Raw genomic sequence first — 22,337 nt, forward strand, 5'->3', positions numbered from 1 at the left:
GCCCGCGGGGCGGGGCTCCAGGGCGGAGGCTGCCTTCCCGGTTGAGCAGAGAGGAGCAGGAGCACCAGGAGCTGGAGGGCTCCGCCTCCTTCCTTCCACCTCCCGGGGGCGTTGCTGCGCGGGGCGGGGCTAGGGGCGGGACGGGCCGGCTCTGGTCCCGCCTCCTCCACGCCCGCTCCCGACGGCGCGGCAGGGCGGGGCCCGCGGGGTGGGGCCCTGGGGGCGGGGCCGGAGGGGCGGGGCCTCAGGGAGCAGGGCAGCCCGCGCACTCTGCAGGAGCTGCAGCTGCCGCCGTCCGCGCCTTCAAGGTCTCACCGCTTCCTCAGTAGAGACCCGGGCTCGGCCGCCATGTCCGCCGCGGACGAGGTTGATGGACTGGGCGTGGCCCGGCCGCATTATGGCTGTGAGTGCGGGGGCTCTGCGGCACTGGGGCTTCGGGGCCGGGCTCGCTGCCTCCGGGGCGCGGGTTTCCCGGGGGCTCGGGCGGGCGGGAGGGTGCGGCAGGGCGGCTGCGGGCCGCGCGGACCCGGAAGAGCCGGCCTAGCCGGGCGGCGGGAGGGAGGGGTGGCGGGCGGCGAGGCGCCCAGCGCGGTGTCCGAGGCGGTGGCGAGGACGCAGGCGGCCTCCTCGCCTGGGCGGGGGCGCCACGACCCGAGGGCCCCACCCAGCGCCTCCCGCTTCCCGGCGCGGCCGAGATTTGAAGGGGGGACGGCCTCGGGTGAGGTGGCAGGAGGCCGGGGCAGGGCGTGTCCCGGAGACCGGGGCTCTGCTCGCGCTTGGCGGGGAGGCGCTGCCCCGACTGCCGCCTGTGAGCTGGACCCCGGGTGCGGACCTGCCCGACCCCAGGCCAGCAGAGAGAGGCGGCTCCGGGCGGGCCACTTCAGCTTTCTCGGGTTTAGTTCCCTCGTCAGAATTTCAAAAATTAAAACAAGAAAGAAAAAAAAAAACCCCAACCCTATGACTTCCTCATTTTCTGAACCTCATTTTCTGTAGCTGTCCATGGGACGTCATTGAACCGTAGGAACGAGAGCTATACCACTGGCCGAAGGAGAATCCTTTGGAATCCTGAGATTTTGTTTTTAGTTTATATTCTCGGAATAATGGTCCGTTTTTAGGATAATTTCACTCAACAGTTATGTGTACGGTACTGTGTCACTTTGTGAAATTAAAGATGAGTAAGACCAGGCCCTGCCTTCCAAGAACCTTTTAATCAGAGAGGGACAGGTGTACAACCTAACGATGGTAAGGTGTAATAAAGATAAAAGGCGCTGAGCCAGCCAGGCAAAAGCAGTAGGGTGGGTGAGGAGGAGGGGCTTGGGGGAAGGCGGTGTGAACACAGGTAGCCACATTTCAACGGAGCGTTGAAGGATGTAGAGTTCGACAGGGCAGGGTGGGGTCAGAGAGGAAACTTCAGGAAAAAGCGTGAATTAAGGTCTTGAAGGGTAGAAGGGCACAGTGGTGGGAGGAGGAGGGGCAGGGAGAGGGAGAAGAGTTTCCAAAAGTAAGGGCCAAATTGGGAAAGGCCTGAGTGCCATCCCAAGGAATTTGGAGTTTGGAGGCATACCCTGGGTGCCCATGAAGAAGTCAGATTGAGACAGACTGCCTGGGATTGAATCCAGTCCAAGTACTTCTTAGCGGTGGAGCTAAGATCACCCAGCCTGTTTCTTCATCTGGAAAACGGGAGCGATAATCACAGGATTATTGTGGGGCTTCAGTGAGAGGATGCATGTAAAATGCTTAGCACAATCACTGCCACTTAGTTCTCAGTGACTGTTGGCTTTGGTTATTAATAAAAAAGGGAAAACAACATGATCAGCTCTGTATTTAGAGTCTGGCAGATAGACCAGAACAAATTTGGGCCAAAATCTCAACTCAGTATTTTTCAAGAAACAATAAAATTTATTGTTTATATTGTAAATAATGTTTATGTTATCACACTTTTAAAAAGGGTAAGACGAAGGTAGTTGAAACCCCATAGTTCCTGTTTCAGGAAAGTCACTGCAGTATACCTGGCTGTCCACACGTCCACAGGTTACCCTGCCTCTCTAGGTGGCTAACAGGAATTTGATGCTGTGGCATTCTTTTATCTTTATCACTCAGAAAGGTTACAGATTCTTGTGTTTACATTCTTTCTTTCATGTTTTAGCTGTGCTGGATAATGAGAGACTCACTGCCGAGGAGATGGATGAGAGGAGACGTCAGAATGTGGCTTATGAGTACCTTTGTCATTTGGAAGAAGCAAAGAGGTAAAGACTGGCCGGCTGGAGAGGAGGGAGCTGTTATGGTGTGAACGCAGATAAAAATCTCTTTGAATGTGTTGTAGGTGTGACTGTAGGAGGCTGGTGGTTTGAAGGAGTAAGTATAGGTAGAATTCATGGGAGCAAGTAGCCTTGATGGCAGTTTCTTGTGAAACTCTCTGATGGGCACTTACCTATTCTGAAAAATTTCCAGATTTGTGTTGTTTGGTTTTGTGCTTATGATGCATGTTTTGGGCACTGCCAGCTATAGGGGAGAAATAGCAGTTTTGGTTTTTTTCGAAACTTTTTTTTTTTTTTAAAGTAGGCTCCACACCCAACATGGGGCTTGAACTCAGCACCCTGAGATCAAGAGTCACATGCTTTATGACTGAGCCAGTTAGGCGCCCCAGAAATAGCATTTTTGAAGTTTGAAGTTCTTGGCCTTAATGTTTCACTGGTTCTTCACTAGTTTTGATTTATATATGAATTGGATTCATTTTCCTCTTGGTAGTGCTCTGGGAATAAGCCCATCCATGTGGCAATATTCAAAGTTTACCAGAGTCGGCATCCTCTGCATTCTTTGTGAAATGAACGTATAAGGGCAGTTTTCCTTTTTTCAGATGCTCCAAGACCTTGTGGTCTTATTCTTAGAGTGTCAGTTTGCTATCAGTGGTTCATTTCTTTCGTTTTGTTGCTTGTGTTCCTTTGCAAGGCCCCAGGGCAGATAGATGTAATTACAGATCATGTTTCCTATATGTGAGCTTCGGTGGAAAAGGCCAGCATGGGATAGCAAGAGGTATTTGTGATGAGTCTAATGAAAATCAGGGATGTTTCAGATGGTGCTAATAAACAAGAGTATTTTTGTTTGGTTTGGTTAATTCTGAAAATTTTAAAACACTATAGGCAAGTCCAGAGAACAATACAACAAACATCCTCGTATTCCTGAAGTTACAAGTGTTAGCCCTTTTCCTTTTTCTCTCAAAAGACACAGTTGGAGTCCCTTTTGTGTCCCTCCCTGGTCCCATTTTCCTTTTTTCTGTTCCTGGTGTTGCCTCTAACATGCTTTAGGTGTCTGGAATCCAGGCTACTTTTCTGAGCTTTAAAGCTTTTCCTTTAGACTGGGAGGAGGGGATTAGTGGTGATATAGGTGGGGAGAATGATAATAACACTTGTTTTTCTGAATAGAAGGTTAGACAGCAGGAAGTGAATGTGTAATTAGAAAATGGGATGTTTCTCATACAAAGTTTGTAAGGGCCCCGTGGGGAGGGGGTGGATATTAGGTCCTCTGTTACTTAAACCGTGGACTAGATCTAGTTTTGGAAGGTCAAAGAATCTGAAAGCTGCAGCTGGTATCTGAGAGACCATCTTGTGCTCTGTGAAGCCTTTGGTATCTCTGTTGAGATGACCTAGGAATGAGAGGGAAGAACCCCAGTTCCCTTCCTTCCCCCATCTGAAGCAGTTCTGCTTTTGTTTTAATCTTGGGTTTCCACAGTAAAATTCCCTTTTAACAGAGGGTGTCTTGGCTGCCACTCCCTTGCTACCACTAATGTAGTTCAGCTACTCCTCTGCTTTAACACTTTCATTTCAGCGAGGACAGCAAAGCCTGAGTTTGCATGGTCTACTTGTAGTTTTCTTGACTGAGCAATAGTTTTTTGTTTTAAATCAATTCAGGGACCCCTGGTGGCTCAGTCAGTTAAGCATCTGCTTTAGGCTTAGGTCATGGACCCTGGGATCTAGCTCCCCATAGGGCTCCTTGCTCAGTGGGAGCCTGCTTCTCCCTCTCCCTCTGCCCCTCCCCACTGCTCGTGCTATCTCTCTCTCTCCAAAAAAAAAAAAAAAAAAAATTTCAATTCATACAGTGGCTCTTACCCAGTGTGTATGTTAGATCACCTGAACTTAAAAATGCAGGTATTTGGGCCTTACCACAGAGATTCGGGTTCAGTAATCTGGGCTGGAGGGTCTAGACTAACCTGTATGTTTTAAGTGCTTCCAGTGGTTCCGATGGGCCCTGTTACTTGAGAAGCAAGATTTAAAAGGCTTTTAGAACTCAGCCTTGGCCTGGGTTATGACAGCCTGACCAGAATGGTGCTTTCTGTCAGTCACATTTCCTTCTCCGAGTGCTGTAGTAGCAAGGCACATTTCCACCTACTCTGGGGTGCTTTCTTTTCTGTCACGGGTTTTTCCCAGAATAGAAAAGTAGCCTATTTCCTTTAACATCCATCATAACCTGGAGGGTTTTTTATTTGGACGCTTTTGCAAACTTGGGAAACGACCAAGGCAGTGAGACATTTGTGATACTCTTTATTTTTTATGCTTTGGGTTATAAGGAACGGTATAATAGTGGCATATTGCCCTCTTGGCCTGGCATCGTGGAAATGTGCCTGGTTTATTTTATGGAGGCAATCACAGGATGCGGTGGTGGTGGCTGTTGTTGTTTAAAGCTTCGATTAGAAAATCAACTTTGGAAGCGTGTATTTAGATTTCAGTACCAGAGAGGGCTAGGAAGAAGCCTGGGGATGTCCTGCAGAGAAAAGAAGACTGACATCCCTACTGGCCATCTGAAGTGGCTGCTGCCACCCCTAAAAAGTGTTTGAGGTAAACCACAGACAAATCACATGCCCTTCCGTATTAGCTGGGGCTTCAGCTCCCGTTGTGTTTCCTGCCCTGGTGAGCTGGGCTCTACTTCATGTGCTGCTAGGGCCCCACTTTCCCCTCTAGCGAGAGTCCAGTTTGCCTTTTCAGATTGGCCCCCATCCTGTTTCCTTCACAACCTCCGCGCCTCCCAAGTTGGAGGAGCCCCAGGGTCTGGAATTTACACCCCTTCCAAGTCCAGGAAGAAAGATCAGAGAGATCCAAGGGAGAAAAGGTTCCCCTCTTTAGTTCTATTTATAATACCGGTACTCCTCCCACTAAAAGCTCTCCCTTCTAGTACAGTGGCTCCATTGTGTATCCTAGGGCACTCCATTTTCTCCCGTACCTGTAATAGAGCTCTTTCGTGAGAAGAGAGGAGATTGTGTAGAGAGCGTGAATTTGAGTGCGTGGAGACAGTGAGTGTAAGGGTGTTTGTAGAGAGATGACAGTGTGTTGTGGGTGTGGGTTTGTGTTTTCCTCAAAGGTTAAGTGGGAAAATTTAGGAGTGGTTCCGTAAAAGTGTGCATTGGGAGTGGTTGGAAAAAAGAGAATATAGAGATTCTGCTTTTTCCTATTTTTTGGAGAGTAGCTTTAAAAGGGAAGGTAATAAAATATCATCTGAGGATTTAGGGCTTTTTGCTAACGACTGCAGGGCAGACCAAGGACTTTTAATGTGGGTTTAATTTTATCTTTTTGCTGGTTCTGATTGTGCTTTACAGTTGCTTTGGCTAAGGAGCAGTTGTATGGTAGAGGTAACACTTTCACTTGGTCGAGGGAGGTAAAATTTAAGTACATGAGGTATGATTGGTGCTTGACTCTTGGTCAGGAGGAAGTAATAGGGGGAAAGGTCGGAATGTCCACGTGAGCAGCCACAGGAAGAGAACACATCGGGCCCGGCAGAACAGGCAGTCTGCAGGTGAGGAGAATATCTATTCAGTTAGGTTAAAGGTCACAGTAAAAAGAGTAATCCCAGCAGTCTTCCAGTTTGACGATGAAGCATTCCTTCTTTTGGAGGCTTGCTCTCATGGGCCACCTTCCTCTTGCTGTGACCATACCCCAGCTGAAGGGGCAGGACATCCCTGCTCCCTTGTAGAAGGGGAGGTAGGGGCTCTGGCTGGTTGGAGACTGTCAGAGACGACACGGGATTAACAAGAGCTTAGCACTAGATAGAGACCCTCTTCTTTCTGTAATTTAGTGGAATTGAAAAAGTATCCTGAAAAGAAATCCGTTCTTAAGAACAAATTCTCTTTTGTGCATGTCTTTGTTGTTGGCATTGAACAGGATGGGCTCTTCAGATCTCTTCTCTTTATCGGATCAGAATTCCAGTAACATCTGGATATATCCAGGCTGGCACATGGTGATCTTGAAAACATGTTAAAGACATTTAAGATTAGGCAAGAAAATAAAAAATGGGTAGGTGAGGTGGCTCAGAGGAACAGCTTGCCCCCCCAGGTTCTAGAATTCTCAAATGGAGGAATATCACTTCATTTTTAAGAGGTTGACCCATGTTCTCCTATTATAGATGAGAAAGCTAATTTAATTGCCTCCTGAGGCCCTGTGTGAGTAAGGGGGCCACATAAATGTAGCTACTTAATGGAACTTTTGACTTCAAGCTGGGTACGTTCGTATATTCATAATTATTAAAGTGAAGTATGGGGTGGGCTTTAGTCTTAACTCTTTTTTTTTTTTTAAGATTTTATTTATTTATTTGACAGAGAGCATGAGCAGGGAAGTGGCAGGCTGAGGGAGAGGGAGAAACAGGCTCCCCCCATATACTTAATTGACTGAGCCACCCATGCATCCCTAGTCTTAACTCTTAAAATGATGACACAGACAAGAAAACATCTATTCTCTTTTCTGAAACTTACCTTGGTGCACCTGCCTTGGATAGACTCAGTGGTAAGAAGTTGGTTGCATTTAAAAGTATATTTGTTGGGGGTGCCTGGGTGGCTCAGTCGTTAAGCGTCTGCCTTCAGCTCAGGGCGTGATCCCAGCGTTCTGGGATCGAACCCCACATCGGGCTCCTCCACTGGGAGCCTGCTTCTTCCTCTCCCACTCCCCCTGCTTGTGTTCCCTCTATCGCTGGCTGTCTCTCTCTCTCTCTCTCTCTCTCTCTCTCTCTCTGTTAAATAAATAAATAAATAAATAAATAAATAAATAAATAAATAAAGTGTATTTGTTAAAAGTTATTCAAACTAAGAGTGCTTTTGCACATGGTAATAATGTTACAAATGGGAGGATTAGCTCCTAGTGTGGCTGAAAAAATCTTTTACTGCTTTTTACCGTGGTGTAGCTGAGACACTTAGCAAAAGTTACAATTAAAAAAAGTAGAAAGTAGGAATGCCTGGGTGGCTCAGTCAGTTAAGCCTCTGCCTTCGGCTCACGTCATGATCCCAGGGTCCTTGCTCCGGCTCCTTGCTTAGTGGGGAGCCTACTTCTCCCTCTGCCTGCTGTTCGCCCTGCTTGTGAGTGTGCTCTTTCTCTCTCTCACTCTGACAAATAAATAAAATCTTTTAAAAAAAAAAACGTGGAGAGTAATCTGGTATATATTAGGTAGTCAGCTATCGTTGGTACTAAGCACTAAGTACTAAGAAAAGTCATATGACTATAGTCTCATAATACTTAAACTTAAATGAAATAGACATTTTAAAAGTCTGAACAAAACGTTTTTAAAATCTTGACTGTTGAGATACGTGAAGTGCAAAGAATGAGGACTTTCAGTTTTGGCAGGTGTGAGTTCTGATTCTGGTTTTGTAAGTTGTTTAACCTGAGGGAGTGAACCTAAGCTTGAACTTCGCAGAACGGAGATGCCCTTGTAGCTTACGGAGGTGCTGTGAGGGTTACGTGCCCGGCACAGTGTCTGAGATACGGTAGGCACTCAGTAGATGTATTGTTTATCCTGGTCCCTGGGGCAAAAGCAGATTTAATACAAAGATGATGAGGTATTAATAAACATTTCTGGAGAATGATCTGGGCACTTTCAAAGTCCTAAAGGTTGGTAGCCCTAGTTTTTCACTTCAGACTTAAGCTTTTGTTTGGAAGGAAACGCCAGAAATAGAGGATACCTCTAGGGAGTGGAGTGGGGGTGGAGGGTGTGAGAAGACTGTTCCTTTTTATTTTAGTACCTTTTGGTATATTTAAAACGCTTTTTACAACGATCATGAATTTTATAATAAAAAAGGAAGGGCTTAAGTAGAAGGAAAAACTCTACATCATTTTTAGATAGTTGCATTTACAAATTTAGGTTTTTAAATTGCTGTATTGTCTTAATTACTATTTTCAGTGGTTACATAACATCCATAATTTATTTAGGCTATTCCAGTTTAAGATCATATTGCTTTGATTGATGGATAGTTTAAACATTTTCCCCACGTACCTGTTTATCAGTTTTATTTTATTATGCAAATTGTTGATGACGTTTGTCTAGTGGGGTCAGGATGTTGTTAACTTTCATGAGCTGTCTTATATGGACATCAACCCTATGTTGTATTTACTACCAACATTTTCTCTTAATTTTCCGTTTTATTTGTTTTTTTCACTGTACAGAAATTTTATTTTATTTTAATTTTGGGGGGAAGATTTTATTTTATTTTTTATTTATATTTTTATTTTTGAAGATTTTATTTACTTATTTGGCAGAGAGAGAGAGACGGCCAGCAAGAGAGGGAACACAAGCAGGGGGAGTGGGAGAGGAAGAAGCAGGCTCCCAGTGGAGGAGCCCGATGTGGGGCTTGATCCCAGAACACGGGGATCATGCCTTGAGCCGAAGGCAGACGCTTAAAGACTGAGCCACCCAGGCGCCCCTGGAAGATTTTATTTTTAAGTGATCTCCACACCCATTGTGGGGCTCCAACCTACAATCCCAAAATCTAGAGTTCCATGCTCCACTGACAGCCAGCCAGGTGCCCCTGTACAGAAGTTTTAAATTTTATGCAGTTTAGGTGTTAAATCTTTCTCTTTGTAATTTCTTCTATCAATTCAAAGCCTAGATAGTTTAATTTCTCTAAAACCTGCTAAAATGTAAAGTTTATATTGTTGGCTTTTCTTTGATTTAATGGTTTTTTGTTTTTTAAGAAATCTAGGTCTTTAAATCTCATGGTGTTTCTAAATTATTCTGTCATTTAAAAGCAATCTTGGGGCGTCTGGGTGGCTTAAGCTTTTGCCTCTGGCTCAGGTCATGATCTCCTGGGATTGAGCCCCCCCCCCCCCCCCCCGCCCCCTCAGCAAGGAGTCTGCTTCTCCCTTTCCCTCTGCCTCCACTCCCACCTCAAGCTCTCTCTGTGTCAAATAAAAACAAAAAACAACAGAAAAAATAACCCACAATCTTTTTTTCTAGCTATTAGCAATTGATATCTACTTTGTCAAATATTAAATTTTGTATAGTTCTGTTTTTAGACTCTATTCTTTCATGGCGAAGTATATTTCATTTTCCTTCTTTTTTTTTTTTTTTAAAGATTTTATTTATTTATTTTGTGGGTGGAGGAGCAGAGGGAGAGAGAGAGAGAGACTCCCAAGCAGACTTCCCGCTGAGCATGGAGCCTGCCCCGGGGCGCAGTCCCACTATCAGAGTGGAAACCAAAAGTCTGACACTCAACCTACTGAGCCACCCGGGTGCCCCTATATTTCATTTTTCTTGAGAAAATGTGTAGGGCTTCATTTTCTTGTACTTACTGAGGAACTTCTAAATGAAGCTAACTTGATTGTAGCTCCATGACAAGTAACTTTTTTTTTCTTTTTTTTACAATTTTTCATGATTTGAAACTTGAGAAATTGTTGTTTCTCTAAGTTTCCTTGAGTTACGCGTTAGAGTTGATGTTGGCTTAGTAATTTTGACTGTAATGTGGAGACTCTTGATTTATGTTATCTTTTTTGTTTTAGCTCTAGGAAGTTGTTAAACCTTTAATAATTGGTTCTAATTTATTAGTTCTGTCTTGGGGTACCTGTTGGTAGGTTAAATCTATATAGTTTGTTTTATGGCTGTTCTTCATTTTGTCTATTTATGTTAAATCAACATTCTGGATAGGCATCTCACGTCTACCTTCTGATTTTACTAACTTGATTTTCTAAGGTCTTGATTTTTTTCCTGGTTCTGTTAATGGTAGTTGCTTTGTCCTGTGCAAGCAGTTTTCATTTTGGACTGTTAACTCCTTTTCCCTTTCTGTTCTCGTTAATAGATGAAATGGTCTCTAATTAGTTCATGAAGAATAGTGTGACACATATAGCATTCTTTTCAGGCAGAAAAAAAGGAGGTTGCAGCCAAAAGTTGGGTTAAATACTTTACCAGTTCCTCTTATTTTCAGTAGGTCTTGGAGTGGGTGTGACCACAGGAAACCAGTGTTAACTGACCAGCTAAGTGTATGGATTGTCTACCAGTCAAGGTTGGGAAAGTCTAACTGGGCTAAGTGGGCCATTCGTTTGATCGAATTTGGCATATATTTCTTCTGGTCTTTGAGGTCAGAGTAACAATTGTGTTTATATATTTTAATGTTCCCGGGGCGCCTGGGTGGCGCAGTCGTTAAGCGTCTGCCTTGGCTCAGGGCATGATCCCGGTGCTCTGGGATCGAGCCCCACATCAGGCTCCTCCACTAGGAGCCTGCTTCTTCCTCTCCCACTCCCCCTGCTTGTGTTCCCTCTCTCGCTGGCTGTCTCTCTCTCAAATAAATAAATAAAATCTTTAAAAAAAATAATAATGTTCCCAATGAAAAAATAGTAAAAATATATTTGAGGGCCTAGGTTGGCATATTCTAGGAATTTAATTTTCTGGCTTTGCATGGTGACCTGTCTCTGATTTCTGCACAATTTCTACTGCTTCAAAGTTAAGCGATTTGGCGATAGCTGTTGGTGGCAGGACCTGTTTTGAACATTTTTAAGCCATGTGGTATTTGACGGACTCCTAGCTGTTCCCAGTGGAGCTGCTAAATAAACCCCTTCACAGGAAGTATTTGTGTAAGAAAGTGCTGGTACGCAAAGTGAGACCATCCGGAAGTGATTCATCTGACTGGGGCTGTTTGTTTAAAATTTGGGACTTGGTTGCCTAGAGACCGTATCTTTGAGCAAACTGAGTGAAGTGCCACTTGAATGCAGAGGTTCTGTTGCCTACCTGATGGATTCAGGACTCTGCCACTTGATTTTTCTTCTAGAGGAGCTCCTGGAACTCTGATTGATCCCTGTGCCTTCATTGATGCCCTCACACACTGTGCCTTGACAGTGTGTGAATCAAACATCTTAAACATACAACAAGTGGAAGATCTGGTTAATGTTTTACTTTGAAGAAAAAGTTTACTTGCTTAAGCTTGAATGTTGTTTTAAATTTTTTTTTCTTCTAATTCTGTGTCGGGAAGAATTACTTTGTTATTTTTTAATAAGGCATTTTATTACAGAAACCTCAATACTTAAGATACTTTTACAACAGCTAAAAGGAAACTAAAACCCCAAAACCCCAAAACCCAACCCTGCAATTTGCAAGGACGTCATGCTAGAAGATATTTTCTCTCTGCCCCAAGATCATTGTCCTCCTCTGCTGCTTCGTTGTCATCCTCTGGACCGTTTATTGAGCACTTATTATACTCGAAGCACCGTGCTAAGCACTTTATATGTGTTGTCTGACCAGCTCTTCTTGCAGCCCTATGAGGTGCGTATTCTTATCTACGTTTAACAGAAAGGAAAGCAAAGCTCTAGAGGCTGACTTGCCCATCTAGTAAGTGGTAGATCCGGATTTCAGGTTTGCCAAGTACCTTACCAGGTCAGTCTGCCACTGCAGTCCTGCTGCTTCTAAAAATACTGACAGCGACAGTCACTGCCGATAATGAAGCAGAATGATGGTGTACTTGATACACAGCACGACTGTGAGCTAGGCATTATTTTTATTTTAAAGAGGGAAGAAAATGAATTAGTATTCTTTGTCTGACGGTCTTGTAACTGTGCGGTTCCGAGCCCAGCTCTGTGCGACACCAGTACTGGTTCTGGCAGCCTCTATTGGCTCAGAAGGGACAACATTTAAGTCCACCATTTAAGTCAGCTGGTTCCCAGAGATATTAATTACCAGGCTGTGTGACAGGCGAGGTAGTGTCAGCACCTGCCTGCCACTAACTGCAGTCTCTGGCCTGTTGCTCTGACTGTACAAGGACAGTTCTCCCATTTGTCTCATGTCTCGTTTTGTTTTGCTTTGTCTCGTATCTTTGTGTCTAACTAGAGTGTTGTACTCTGTCTTATACTCTCTTTATTCAGTGCAGAGCTAAAGATAGTGATGCACGTATGTAAGTAGCTGTTAAATGTTGATTGGTAAAAGATTAATTCATGCTTTGAGAGATGTAGTAAACCTAGGGCCGCCCAGCTGGCTCAGTCAGTGGAGCGTGCAACTCTTGATCTTAGGGTCGTGGGTTTGAGCCCCATGTTGGGTGTAGAGATGACTTAAAAAGTAAAATCTAAAAAAAATATATGATAAACATAAAATCTAAGTGAAGTGATTTTTATAGGTGTCTAGAAATACAATACTGGTCTTTGATAAATGTATATGTTTAACTTTTTTGACCTAACTCTTGCTCACTAAGACTATTTCCCTGAAGTGGAAATGGATCCAGTAGAGATGATACAGTAAAATATGGGGACTCTGGGGAGGCCAGAGAGTTCCCAGTTGGTTTTCTTGTTCATAACCTTGTATCTGCTTTTGATTCAGCTTAGAAAGGCATTTCTTCTTCCCAGTTGCTTGTTTTTTAGATAATGACCTCATGCAGACAGGAGTGGCAAATTGGATTGGAAATTGCCTAGGATCGTTTGGCAAGAGCTGTATTTTTTGGTGTTGTGGGTGGAGGAAAGTCCTGTCTAAAGGCCTCTATTTCTTCTTTACTCAGAATACCTTCCTGTTGACTCATTGGAAATCATAACGAAAAGCAGAAGGAGCATTGGAGAGGCAGCTGCCAGCCAGGGCTTGGCTTCTGTTGGGGTAGATGTTTGGGGACTGAGGATGCTGGCTTTAGGCTAAATTGTGAGACTTTTGTAGCGGAAGGAAAATACTATTATTGTGATGGGTATTTATCCAGAAGGTAGAAAGTATCCACCTGTTTCTAGGGATCATTAATTGGCCACATGAAAATAAAAATATTTTCTTGAACTGGATTAATTAGTATTCCTAAAAACGGAAGCAGAAGGAACTGAAGTATAAAAGGAGGGAATGGGGCAAAATTAGAAAAGGAAAAATTGAAAAGAAGGAGGAAAAACCTATGATTATTATAGAAGAATGATATAAAAATAATTTAAATAGAAAAAGCTTTACAGTGTAGCCAGTCATTTCATTACAAATAACATAAGCGGGGTGCCTGGGTGGCTCAGTCGTTTAAGCGTCTGCCTTCAGCTCAGGTTGTGATCCCGGGGTCCTGGGATGGAGTCCTGCATTGGATCCTGGCTCAGCAAGGAGCCTCCTTCTCCCTCTGCCTCCGCTGCCTGCTCCCCCTGCTTGTGCTCTCTCTGTTACATAAAAACAAACAAACAAACAACCCCCCCCCAATAACATATGCAGATCAGATGACCTTTAGAACAGCTAAAAGGAAACAAAATTTACTTACTACTTACAGGATTCTTGTAACAAAATGTTTTTCTGCCCCTAAAGCATACTGTTCTGTCATTAGTTTGGACAGTGTTTCTTAATCATTGAATTGGTAGTGCTAAGCAGTGGTTTGACTTTGAGGGTTTTCTTTTAAAAACTTGAGAATTCCCACACAAAAATATTTTTTAGGCAGATTTTAGTTTTTTGATTAAAACTTTTTTCTTGGGGCGCCTGGGTGGCTCAGTCGTTAAGCGTCTGCCTTTGGCTCAGGGCGTGATCCCAGCGTTCTGGGATCGAGCTGCACATCAGGCTCCTTCGCTGAAAGCCTGCTTTTTCCTCTCCCACTCCCCTGCTTGTGTTCCCTCTCTCGCTGGCTGTCTCTCTCTGTCAAATAAATAAATAAAATATTAAAAAAAAATAAAAAATAAAACTTAATCATTAAAAAATATATAATACATGAACCCGTTACTTAGAGGCTCTGCTAGGGTGGGTATACAGGGGGGAAAAAAGTCTGTGTCTCAGCCCCCCAGTTTTTCCCCAGATGGAACCACTGTTAGGCATATGTGTGCTTCAATATTCAGTGCACACAGATAGAAGTCACTTATTTCCTTGTTCAGAAACTATAGTGCGCTATGCACTCTGCTTTGCATCTTGGGACTTAACTCCTTGTGGGGACGTGAGAGTGCCCGTGTTTGTCTTCACAGTTGCCCAGTAGTTGTTCAGGGTATAGATTTAATCTGCCAGTGCACATTTCCCCCCAGCTTTGCTGTTACAGTGTTGTCGTTAGCAACTTCGTATGTTTGCCGTCTTGCACTTGTGAGCATTCTTGTAGGATACATTTCTAAGAGTGGAATTTTGGAATCAAAGGGAATGTGTGCATTTAGTTTTGATAAGTATTGTCAACTTTCTCTGTGTTTCGGTTGTACCATCCTCAGTATATGAGAGGGCTGCTTTACCCATAATTTTACCAACCTGGAGTATTGATAGTTTTTTGAATATTTGCGAATTTTGTGGGTGAAAATGGTATTTCGTTGTAGTTTCATTTTCAGATTATCTAATTTTGAGTGAAGCTGAGCATCTTTTTTTAAAAATTCTTATTAAATTTTTATTTATTTATTTGTTTATTTATTTAAAGGTAGGCTCCACACACAATGTAGGGCTTGGACTTAAAACCATGAGATAATGAGTCACATGCTCTATGGACAGAGCCTGCCAGGCATCCCTAAGCATCTTTACATGTGTTTAAAAGCCATTTGTATTTCCTTTTCTGTCAACTGTTACAGTAGAATCCTTTGCTCATTTCTCTGTTGAGTCATTGGCTTTTCTTTTCAGATTTTATTTATTTATTTGAGGGGGAGAGTGCAAAAGAGCAAGCACAAGTGAGTTGAGGGGCAGGAGGAGAAGCAGACTCCCCGCTGAGCCGGGAGGCCGATGTGGGGTTATCCTGGGATCATGACCTTAGCTGAAGGCAGACACTTAACCGATGAACCACCCAGGTGCCCCATGTTACTGGCTTTTCTTACTGATTTGTAGGAGCTCTTTATATATTGTGGGAATTGACTCTTTGGATGCTATATGTGGAGTAAATAATCCAGCTTTCCCTTTAACTTTTGACTTTAAGGTCTTAAAAATAATTTAGAATTTTATTTTATTATTTTTAAAAATAATTTAGAATTTTAAAACATGTTTGATTTTATAATTTTTAAAAATTTTTGGCTTTTAGGCTTTATATCATTTTAGAGAGCCCTTATTTATACTGATAATATATAGTAACATTCCCCTGTGCTTGCTTCTAGTATTTATACGATGTAAAGATTTTTTAACATGTAACCCTTTGATCCATTTTGAATTATTTTTGATGTGAGGAGTGAGGTAGAGATCCTGCTTTATTTATTTATTTTCTCTAGATGATGTTTGGATAATAAATATTGAGCGTCAGTATGGCTCTCTCATGAAATGTGCTCTCGAGTTTGCCATGCTCTCTAGTCTGTGAATTGAGATCTTAATTTTTTTTTTTTTCAGAGCAAGACAGGTTCAGCTGTTGAGATTTCTGAAACATAAAAAGATCATTTAAGACAAATTGGCTGGAATTTTCCAGAGTACTTTCAAGCAAGTTGTATTGTGCCATAAAAAAAGATAAACAGTGTGTAATGAAGCTGGCATTGAGAAAACAGGTTTTAGATTAACAGCTTTGGCATATATACTGTGAAGAGATGAATCAACTTGCCAAACTAACAATTTATTCTTTGTGTTAAAGGAGAGTACAATTCAGGAGTTGAAAACTCTGTGGCTGACTTTCTAGATCACTCTTGAGGTGTATTCTATTAATGAGTGCTGTGACACTAAGAAAGAAAGGGTTTAGTGGTCAAATTTCAGAAATTATGGATTAAGCCAAATTAAACAGATTATTTAACTTGTGGATTATATAGACTCTTTATCATGGGCTGTAAATTCTGACTCTTCAAGGGAGAAGATAGTGTAGGCAATATTTCTCAAACCTAGTTTATTATCATACTCTTCTCACAGACCATATTTCTTAGGACTGGTGTTCTAGAGTTGTTTTTTTTTTTTAAGATTTCATTTACTTATTTTAGAAAGAGGGAGGGAGTGAGAGCGTAAGTGGGGCAAGGGGCAGAGGGAGACTGAGAACCTCAAGCAGACTCCCTACTGAGCACAGAGCCAGTTGCAGGGCTGGATCTCAGGACCCAGAATGAAGACCTGAGCCGAAACCAAGAGTCCAGTTCTTAACTGACTTAGCCACCTGGTTCCAGAACAGGCACCCCTGTTCCAGAATATATTGGTTTGGGAAATGCTGTTTTTTGCCAGAATAATGGATTTGAGGGACTATTTCAAGTAAGAATTTGGGGCGTGTTCATAGTCAGTTCTCAACATTTATATGTTTTATCTGTAGTTTCTTTCTATTCTCGAGTTCTCATGTTCTTGACTTAGCTTAAATTAAAGCCATTATTGTAGGTATAATTGCTCAGCTGTCATCAGTGATCTTTAAGGCATTAGGCAGAACAGAAGGGTGGTTTGTTTGCTTTTTGTTTTTTTGTTTTGTTTTGTTTTGTTTTTAGGAATGTGGTTTTTAAAAGTGAAGGAGGGCAAATATACTGATTATTTAAAAGGAAAAGAAGGTATCACAAATTCTAGTCTAGCGAATTAGTCTCGGGCTGAATTCCTAGCATAGCATCAAATAGATGGCTTCTGAGCACTTAGTGAGGAAAGAAGTGATGCTTAGGAGTCAACCAGGACTCCCTGAGACAAGCCCTTTCACATTAACATCATTTCCTCTTGGACAGGGTCACCAGAGTGGTGAATCAGAGAAACACAGTAATGTCTAGGTTTTAGCAAGGCATTTGCAAGTATGTCTCATGAAACTTTAGTGACAAGTTGGATAAATGTGGATTAGGTTGTAAGGTAGTTAAGATTTATAGCCAGTTGAATAAACCATATTAAAAAAAGAGCTGCTAGATTAGGACTGACTGCTTAATGGGTGTGGGTTTTCTGGTGGTGAAAATTTTCTGGAATTAAGTAGTCATGGTGGTTGCACAACATTGTGAATATACTAAAAAAAACATTGAATTGCACACTTTAAATTGATTAAACATGGTGAATTTATGTTGTATGAATTTTATCTCAGTGAAGAAGGAGCTGTTAGGTTTTAAATTCAAAGAAAGCTCTCTGGGGCATGTAACAAGTAAAACATTTTTATTGGAACTTACCAGTGATGTGTATTGATTGAATTTGAGTTTGATTTTTTTGCTGGAGGGGTGGCTAATATACTGCATGAAAGTTCTGATTTCAGAACACCTTGGATCTAATGATGAGATTTAATAGTGATAACACGTGACATCCTACACTGGGGTTCCAAAATGGAGTGTCTAGGTACAGGATAGAGAGAGTAGTTGCATTTATGTGAGTAGCATTAGTGGGAAAATTGAACAAAATGGAACGAATCTGTGTTGTTTATCAACTCATTAATAGAAATGTGGTATATGCAAAAGAAAGAGGTGGTTCTGTTGTCCTCTGCATTGGTCATAGGCTACCTGAAGTTGGTCTTCAGGTCTGGAGGCCATAATTTAAGAGGGACCTTGATGATAGTCTAGAGCAGGAATGATAGATAGTGGTGGGATTCTTTCACACCCACAGCAGGCACTGCTGGTAGATCAGAGTCCTTTTCAACATAGAGCCTGAGGAACCACCCCCAATCAGTGGGTGTTGATCCGCTGGTTGAGACTTGGTTATTGCTCAAGGCCTAGTGCATGTTGAATGAACCTGACCAGGATGATAAAAGGTCTATAAATTACGATGTATGAAGAATCATCGAAAGGACTGCGATTATTTAATATGGAGACAAGATTTAGGGGGACTATAGAAACGTAGAGTCTCAGAAGTGCAATCTGTCATCCAGTATAGGAATTCATTCAACTGTTAACATTTTGCCTACATTATTTTTTTTTAAGATTTATTTATTTGAGAGAGTTATTGCGAGAGTGCAAGCACGTGCCCAGAGGGGAGGCGGAGAAGGAGAGGGAGAGGGAGAGGGAGAAAGTGTCTTAAGCAGATTGCACTGAGTGCAGAGCCTGAAGCAGAGCTGGATCTCATGACCCTGAGATCACAACCTGAGCCGAAACCAAGTCGGACACTTAACTGACTGTGCCACCCAGGCATCACAACATTTTACATACGTTGTTAGAAAAAAATCCCTGAAAAATGGAAGAGAGGTTCAGTTTATCATGTGTGGTACCAGAAGAACAGAACCAGGCAGTGGAAATCCGCTTAATATGAGGAACTTTTTCTTTTCTTTTTTTTTAAGATTTTATTTATTTGAGAGAGAGAGAGAACAAGCAGGGGGAGCGGCAGGCAGAGGGAGAAGGAGAACCAGACTCCCGGCTGAGCAGGGAGCCTGATGCAGGACTTGGTCCCAGGACCCTGGAATCAACCTGAGCCGAAGGCAGACACTTAACTGACTGAGCCACCCAGGCTCCAAATACTCCAAATATGAGGAACTTTATAACAATAAGAAATTTCCGAAAAAAAAAAAAATCCCAAAAAATCTGCTTTGGAAAAATCCATGTTGCAGGAGATTTTCAAGCATAGACCGTATAACAGTTGATGGAAGATTTTGTTCTAATCTAAGTACTTTCTTGAGTTACTTAAAACAGTTTTTATTTTCATTTCCTGTGTTAAGAGGTATTTTTATTTTAAATGCCTTGATAACATTTTTTTTAAAGATTTTATTGATTTATTTGAGAGAGAGAGCCCACACAAGAGGGGGGAGGGGTAGAAGGAGAAGCAGACTCCCTGCTGAGCAGGGAGCCAGATGTGGGACTTGATCCAAAGACCTGAGCTGAAGGCAGGGATCATGCCCTGAGCTGAAGGCAGATGCTTAACCGACTGAGCCACCCAGGTGGCCCCAAATGACTTAATAACATTCTATTGCTCTTTTTTTTTTTTCCTGACATGGCTAAAAGAGTGGGGAAAAGCAGTTCATCTAAAATACAACAGGTAGAAAGCATTTCTGGGCTCCCCCTTGTTCAGGACCCTCTAATAAAACTGCAGAAGATGGCGAGAGTTTAACCCAGGCCTGTCCTTAGGGGTTTACAGATTAATTGGACAGATAGGGCATCACCATTTCAGAAGTTACTCAGTATCAAAGGCTGAAAGGACTTACTAATGTCACAAGACAATCTACGGCTGCCAATGAAATGATGCAGTTAAATGTGTGAGAGTTTAGATGAGGGAAAGATTATTTTATGGTTGAGTTTTGCAAGATAAGCTGAAATTAGAAGGGAGAGAAGGCAAAGCATGAATATACATATTTTTGTGTTTCTTTAGAGTTGAGACTGTCTTTTTTGGCTTCTTGGTATCCAGGAGCACCCCTTCCACAGTGCTCTTCCACAAAGTAGGTGCTCAGGAATGTGCATGTAAATGGGTGCAAAGCTGTGTAGAGTGTGGGGTTTGGGGTGGTTAAGAGAGTTTCAGTATTGTGGGGATAAGAGCTTAGGATTATTTTTAAAGTTATTATTTGGCTGTGATTGAGACCTCCGTGCTATAATCCTGAAGCAAGAGGAAAGGAACAGTTAGTGTTGTTCAGCAGCTATTTACTGAGCACCATCCTTCAGACATAGAACAGGATCCCACCCGTATATACTTAAATAATTAAGAGGTAAAGAGATAAAGAGATATATTAAGAGGTAAAGTTTAGAGGAAGTTTGGAGGAAGGAGAGCTTATTTCCAAGGGTAGATCATGGAAGAGTGCATGGAGGAGGTGACTTTTAAAAGTAACATTTGAATTGTCAGATGGGTGAGGCCAATTGAAAATTTTACCAGATCTTTATCCTTAGTAGTCATCTCCAACCCTAGCTTCTCATAATCTGGCTTGATGACCTTTACTCTCTCCACAAACTCTCAATTTCTCTGACCCTAACAAATTTATCCCATCTCATTTAGCATGCCAGCTTGACCTTCCGTGTAGTAATGGGAGAAGTATCTTTCTTCCTAAGACTCAATCTTTTTTTTTTTTTTTTTTTTTTAAGATTTTACTTAAGAGAGAGAGGGCGTGAGATCGAGAGAGTACAAGCAGGAGGAGGGGCAGAAGGAGAAGCAGATTCCCCGCCTGGCAGGGAGCTGTACGTGGGACTTGATCCTGGGATCATGACCAGAGTTGAAGGCAGATACTTAACTGACTGAGTCACCCAGGCACCCCAAGACTCACTCTATCTTCTGTGTGTGGTTTGGATCGTATCCCTTCTTGTCTTCTAGGGTCCTCATTCCAGTATTGTTTCCTTAACTATAGCTTACATTTTTTTCTGCTGATTTTTTTCTCTGTAGCACATAAACGTCCTCATCCATTCAAGATCTACTCCCTTAATACTAGGCCCTACTCTGATATTGTCCCTTCTTTTTTCCTTCAGGAAAAACTCATCTTTACTCCCCCAGTCCACTTCTTTAACTTAACTCCTGTGGGTGTGCTTTTGCACCCTCCTTCCCCCCTCTGAAATTTCTCTTGCTCGAATCACTGATGACCTAATTGTTATGTCCGTTGGAAAATTTTCAGTACTTTTTTTTAATACGAGAGATAGAGAGAGAAGGAGAGAGCGTGCACACACACACATGGAATGGGGAGGGGCAGAGGGAGAGGGCCTTAAAGAATCTTAAGCAGGCTGCATGCCCAGTGAGAGGCCAGTGTGGGGCTCGATCTCCCCACCCTGAGATCATGGACCTGAGCTGAAATCAGGAGTCAGATGCTTAACTGACTGAGCCACCCAGGCGCCCCAGGATGTATCTTTCTTAATCTCAGTGGCATATGACACTCTAGTATGTTCACTTGATGAAATTTTCTTCCTTTTAACTGGGTAGCTTATACTTTCTGAATTTTGACCTTCGTATATATATTGCCTATTTAAGAAAGTAAATTCAGGTAGCACCTCCTCCAGGGAGCACCTGCCCTTACTCCAGGTCTGAGTTAGATGCTCCTCTCTTGTGTTTCCACCCCTCCTCACCACCGTATCTTTTTTTATAGCTTTTCACAGTATATTGTAAATGCCTGATACTTTTCCCTGGTATACTGTGAGCTTCAGAGGGCAAGAGGTATGTCCTTAATGAGTATGACAGTTAACCCGTCCTCCTGATCTGTTCTCACCAAGTACTAGATCTGAAAATTAAATTTTTGACCTATGACTTGCTCTGCAGGCTCTCCTTGTTCCCCTGGGGCCCTAGCAGCTGCAGCAGTAGGCCGTGGTGGCTGAGACTTGCTTTTGCAAAGAAATACGTACCTGTCTTCTGCCTTGTAGAGGACTCGCACCTGTTTCTTTCTTACACGCTGCTCACAGCAGTACCTGGGCTGCAGCTGCTGAGATTTAATATCATCTGAGTTTAACTCAGTTTGAAGATTTTGTTTTTTTCATTTAAGGTTAAAAGGTCTTTCACGCTTTGTAATAAATGGTAAAGTAGAGACGGAGGGCTTGATAGATTAAACGTGGTGATGTTTCCCTGGGCTCTGCATCTGAAGACTCTGGGAGTGAGCAGTTAATCCCAGGGACTTTAAAAAAAAAAGTCGTTGAAGTAATAATTTACATGCCATAAAATTCTCCTATTTTTTAATGTACAACTTAATGATTTTTAGTAAATTTACCAAATAATGCAATTGTCACTGTAGTGTAGTGTCCATCACCCCAGTAAGAACAGGGACTCTTGAAATACAATAACCCTTAGACATTTAATTTCGGCATGTAGACTTGACACAACTTACCCAGTTCAGCAAAGAGTAAAAATTACTTGCTCAGAAATGGGTCTGTGTTAGGTATCAAGAAACACAGAGGTAAAAATAAATTACTTAAGAAAAAAGTTTCCCTTCTGTTTCTCACTCAGATTGGCTTAATTTATACTCAAGTTTCTTTTAAAGCAGACACTATCAAGGTTTCTCATGTGCTTGCATGGGTTGGAAAACAAGCTTTTATCATTTCTTACCTGGATGACTGCTGGTACTTCCCTAGGTCTTCCTCACCCTTCAGCGATCCCTCCTCCTCATCCATGCTGCTTGGAGTGATCTCTCAAGTTATATCCCATCACTTCATTCCTCCCTGAGTTCAAGACCTGAGCTGAGCTCAAGAGTTGGATGCTCAACTGACAGCCACTCAGGAGCCCCTGATCATTTCATTCCCGTTTCAAATCCTTCAGAGGGTCTGCACATTGTCTTCCCTTGGTCTGACATGTTCGTCCCCCCGAACACCACCACCACCACCACCACCCTACCGCACACACAGTCCTTTAAGACCTAAATGCCGTTTTCGCTGAGAAACTAGCCCTAATTCCCTTCCTTCTTCAGGTGGTGGTTAGTTCTTTATTGAATACTCTGCATTTATTTTTCTTAAGACTCGTTTCTGCCACAGTGGATTGAAATTACTAGGCTGTTTTCAGTG

The 22,337-nt window shown here is 42.6% G+C and overlaps 1 protein-coding gene across 1 annotated transcript in view; it reads left to right on the forward strand.

Annotated features, from left to right (window-relative positions):
• Nucleotides 1-243: 243 nt before the first annotated feature.
• Nucleotides 244-22,337, forward strand: part of IQGAP1 (IQ motif containing GTPase activating protein 1) — a 99,823-nt gene continuing 77,729 nt past the window's right edge. The window contains exons 1-2 of the mRNA XM_045813176.2: nucleotides 244-403; nucleotides 2,147-2,246. Of these exons, the coding sequence (XP_045669132.1) occupies nucleotides 349-403; nucleotides 2,147-2,246 (155 nt within the window). The 5' untranslated portion in view covers nucleotides 244-348. The remainder of the gene's footprint in view (nucleotides 404-2,146; nucleotides 2,247-22,337) is intronic.

The sequence above is a fragment of the Ursus americanus genome, chromosome 28 (assembly GCF_024610735.1).
Source record: "Ursus americanus isolate L20-20 chromosome 28, mUrsAme1.1.p, whole genome shotgun sequence".
NCBI lineage: Eukaryota > Metazoa > Chordata > Mammalia > Carnivora > Ursidae > Ursus > Ursus americanus.